This window comes from Nanorana parkeri, unplaced genomic scaffold (genome assembly GCF_000935625.1).
Source record: "Nanorana parkeri isolate BGI_ZX_2015 unplaced genomic scaffold, ASM93562v1 scaffold1023, whole genome shotgun sequence".
Classification (NCBI taxonomy): Eukaryota; Metazoa; Chordata; class Amphibia; order Anura; family Dicroglossidae; genus Nanorana; species Nanorana parkeri.
Genome location: NW_017307291.1, coordinates 155,488 through 159,326, shown reverse-complemented (window position 1 = coordinate 159,326; position 3,839 = coordinate 155,488). Strand labels below are relative to the sequence as shown.

The 3,839-nt window shown below is 42.2% G+C and overlaps 1 protein-coding gene across 1 annotated transcript in view; it reads right to left on the bottom strand.

Moving 5' to 3' along the window:
- LOC108795896 (neural-cadherin-like) overlaps nucleotides 1-3,839 on the bottom strand; it is a 71,739-nt gene that overhangs the window by 46,463 nt on the left and 21,437 nt on the right. Inside the window, exons 7-9 of the mRNA XM_018567225.1 lie at nucleotides 3,280-3,529; nucleotides 1,440-1,582; nucleotides 1,084-1,256 (exon numbers count right to left, since the gene is read on the bottom strand). Of these exons, the coding sequence (XP_018422727.1) occupies nucleotides 1,084-1,256; nucleotides 1,440-1,582; nucleotides 3,280-3,529 (566 nt within the window). The remainder of the gene's footprint in view (nucleotides 1-1,083; nucleotides 1,257-1,439; nucleotides 1,583-3,279; nucleotides 3,530-3,839) is intronic.

Here is a 3,839-nt window from a genome sequence, read left to right as displayed (position 1 = left end):
AGAGGAGATCAGATATTGTAAAGCGCTGCACAAACTGTTGGCGCTATATAAATCCTGTATAATAATAATACTATAATAATAATTACAATTCCCTTCAATGGTGCAGTGTGCATGACAATTCTGAGGCTGCATTTTACATTGAGTTTGTTTGGGCGCAGCACATCCTATTGAGATTTTGCATTCGGTCTGTGCACGGCCTGTAGGTATGGCATGCAAAAGGAGCATTTTAAAAACGCTGAACAGAGATTAGTAATCTGCTAAGGATGCTGGAATAATGGGAGATATTTTTAGTAATGTGGCTAAAGACGGTGAGGTGGTTCAACTCCTATAACAGAAGGTATTTACACTTCCTCACCCCCGGAACAAAACCCAAAAACAAGGCGCTCAGTTTCTGCTGATGGATAGGTGGTCGGAGTCATGGCAATCTTTTCTTTTTGCCCCTTTTAGCCATCTGTACATCTAGAACCTCTGTCTGTTGTCCCATCCACCTCACTGATGTCACTGGTTGCTAGGAGTTGGGCGGGATGTCAGCCAGAACATCCTGCTCAGCTCCTGGCAACCAGTGACATCAGTGAGCCGGGTTGGACGCTGGCCAGAGTGTCACAGGTTGCTAAAAACTCTTAGTCAACTGGGACACTGTGGCTGGAAAGGGGGCCCCACCTGACCCAATGAGATGTTGCATGAGGCAACCACCTCAGGCTGTGTTCATTATAGGGACCACGCAGATAGAAGCGCATCCCCAACACAGAAGGAACAAGCGCTGTGGCTCATTCATGCGTATGCGCAGTGCATTTCCTTGGCCGTACAGCACAGAGCTGAGCTGCTACTGAGAGGAAGTGCACTGTGCACTGGGTCGCCTACAAAGGAGTTTATGCCACACACATCCTATAGGTATGGCATGCAAAAAGAGCATTTAAAAAAAAAAAAGCTGAAAGGCGATTTCTAATCTGCTGAGCATGCTGCAATCATGGGAGATTTTTAGAAATGTTCCTAAAGGTGAACTAACCCTTTAATGGCTGTACTGGTCCCCAAATCCCCATATTTGTTTACAGAAGTAACTCTTTTACATAGTAATTAACTCACCTCTCTGAAAATGGGCTTATTATTATTAACATCATTTATTCCTACAATGACTTTAGTGAAGCCGATTAATGAGGATGGTCCCCCAGAAATATTATCATCCACTGCAGAGATATTCAACACATACTGAGTTTTCGTCAACTTGGGCATAGGCATTCTACGAAGTCTTAAGATACCTATAAAAAGATCATGAGAAAAAAAAGAAAACTATAATCATATATAATGATGCCTAATTAACAAGGAAAAGAAAAGGTCTTATGAAAGAGTCAGAAATAGAACCAGTCTAGATTCCCTGGCAATAGAAGCTGAGTAATACAAACAGTACTCTTTTCAGGCACTTTGATTTTTTGTTGTTTGACCTTTTTCACTGTCCAGTTGAAAGTTGCCATCTTCATTCCCTTCAACAATGAAGTACAACACTCCATCCCCATCTGGGTCCTTAGCATGGACTGTGGCGACTAAGGTGTTTGGCCCCGCATCTTCAGACAGGAAAGTGTTATATCTGTTAAAGACAAATATAGTGATTATACTAAACAACACACAACTATTCAAAACCAGGTATCAGCCTGTGTGGCAAACAGGCACATTTCTATAGAATCGTAATTCATTAGAAGAGCAGTGTAAGGAAATGGGTTGTTCACCTTTTTATCTGCCTAAACTATGGCAACCTTGTGCACAACTGCAAATCTGAATAGAAAAAGCATCGCTCACATATATATTTTACACTATACATTTATAAACTGCTCACACAGGTCTTCACTGTGCAAACCATATTAGCTCTGCTGTATGGCCACTAGATGGAGCAAATGAGCACAGGAATTTCCTATGCTCCTCGGCTCCATCTAGGGGCCATGTAGTGCAGTGACTCTTTTCCCCATGTGAACGGTTTATACACTGAGTGGCTAGATTATTATGACCACCCCATCAGTACTTCGTTGGGCCACGAGATAACTCCAAGAGATGACTTCGTTGGGCCGCCTCTTGACTCCACGAGATGTTAAAGGTGATACGAGGAATCTGACACTGCACTGTTGCCCTTCAGTTGTCTTGCCACTCTCCGTTCTGTCCTAACATTGACTAGTCGCTGACGGTCACAATTTGCACGTTCAGACCCAGATTTTCGGCTGACAGTCGAGTCTTTAAACGCTTTAACAGCAGCTGCCCTTGAACATTTAACTAATTCTGCTGTTTTGCTGATACTCGCTCCATGGCTCCGAGCATTAACAATCATCCCACGTTCAAAGGCTGTTAAATCGCGTTGTTTACCCGTATCTTCAGAAAACAAATCCCTTCACGGTCGTGGTAAACAACCTGCTTCCTTATTTATAATGGTCTGGCCCTCTAGCAACTTCAGAGCGAAATTATAGCTAATTTGCCTACAAACGTCAGGTGGCCATAATAATCTGGCAACTCAGTGTAGATCAGCTCCTATGTAACCTAAAGGGGTTGAGTCACTAAACGCAAATACTTTGCAAGGGAATTTTAACTTAGCTTAGTGAATAAGTGATGCTCTGCTGACTTTCATCTTTTTGCCATGTGCAAGCAAAAATACAGTTTCTTTTATTTTTCTTGCATGTGATTGGGTATACTTTGCAAAGTGAATCTGCACCCCATTCACTAACCCTTTATTGCAAAGAGAACACCCTATTTGCCTTTAGTAATTTTTTGTTTTTGTTTTGAAAAGAGTAGGGAAGGGCTAAATGCCCTATCGGGTTATTACTTACTGCCTGTGTCCTATTGAGGAGATTTTACTTCACTTCCTGTTTTGGACCCACAACAGGAAATGAGGGGAAATCTTCTGAAAGTGAAGGGAATTTCAATCATGGACAGTTGTCACCAGAACATTTGTCCCTATTGGGAAATGTCTCTTTACCTCTTGCTCTGAAAGCAACTCTAACTTTTTAGATTTCCCTCACTTTTCTCTTGGTGACAGTGGTATATTTGCATTTGTGTTCCTGGGTCTGCACAAGTGCTGTGGACATTACAAGACATCCTGCTCTACCTCTTGGATTTTTATATTATGGAGAATGCAGCAGGAGAAGCTGGAACATACAGATGTGGGTGGGACAGAGTTGGGAAACATTAATAAGGCTACTGTAAGCTGGGTAGTAATGTCTTACTTTCTACATCACAGAGTCTGCACTGCCTTGTAACTGAAATATAACTTTATATATGTTAAAGCTGTATGAAAGTTCTTACACAGTCTGGGAGAAGACAGGGGCTTCATCATTGACATTGGCCATGCGTAGACGTACAGATGCTGTTCCAGTACGAGGGGGGTTCCCCTTGTCCACAGCTACTACTACAAATTCATACATGTGGTTGGCTCGCTCATAGTTAAGTATCTGGCTGGAATGGATGACTCCTTGTGATGTGATGGAAAACTCTGAGCTTTGAATGAAGTAGGAAATCTCTGCGTTTGTGCCAGAGTCACAGTCTTGGGCTGTCACTGATATATAAAATAACATGATCATTACATGTAGACACACATCGCACTATATCATCTCTATCGCTCCACATGGGGCTTTTACTGACAACTAAAAATGACAACTAAAAATGTAAAATACAGATCAATGTTTCACAAAATATAGTACATATTTACTATAGTCCCCGCTGTGATTGGTATTGCTAATCTCTTGCCAAGATACAACAGCTGATGAAAGCTCCCATGTGTGTTGGATGCATGTATCCAGGGCCGTCCTTATAATGAGGCAGTCTGAAGCGGTGGCCTCAGGCAGCAATTCTTTGGGTAACATGGG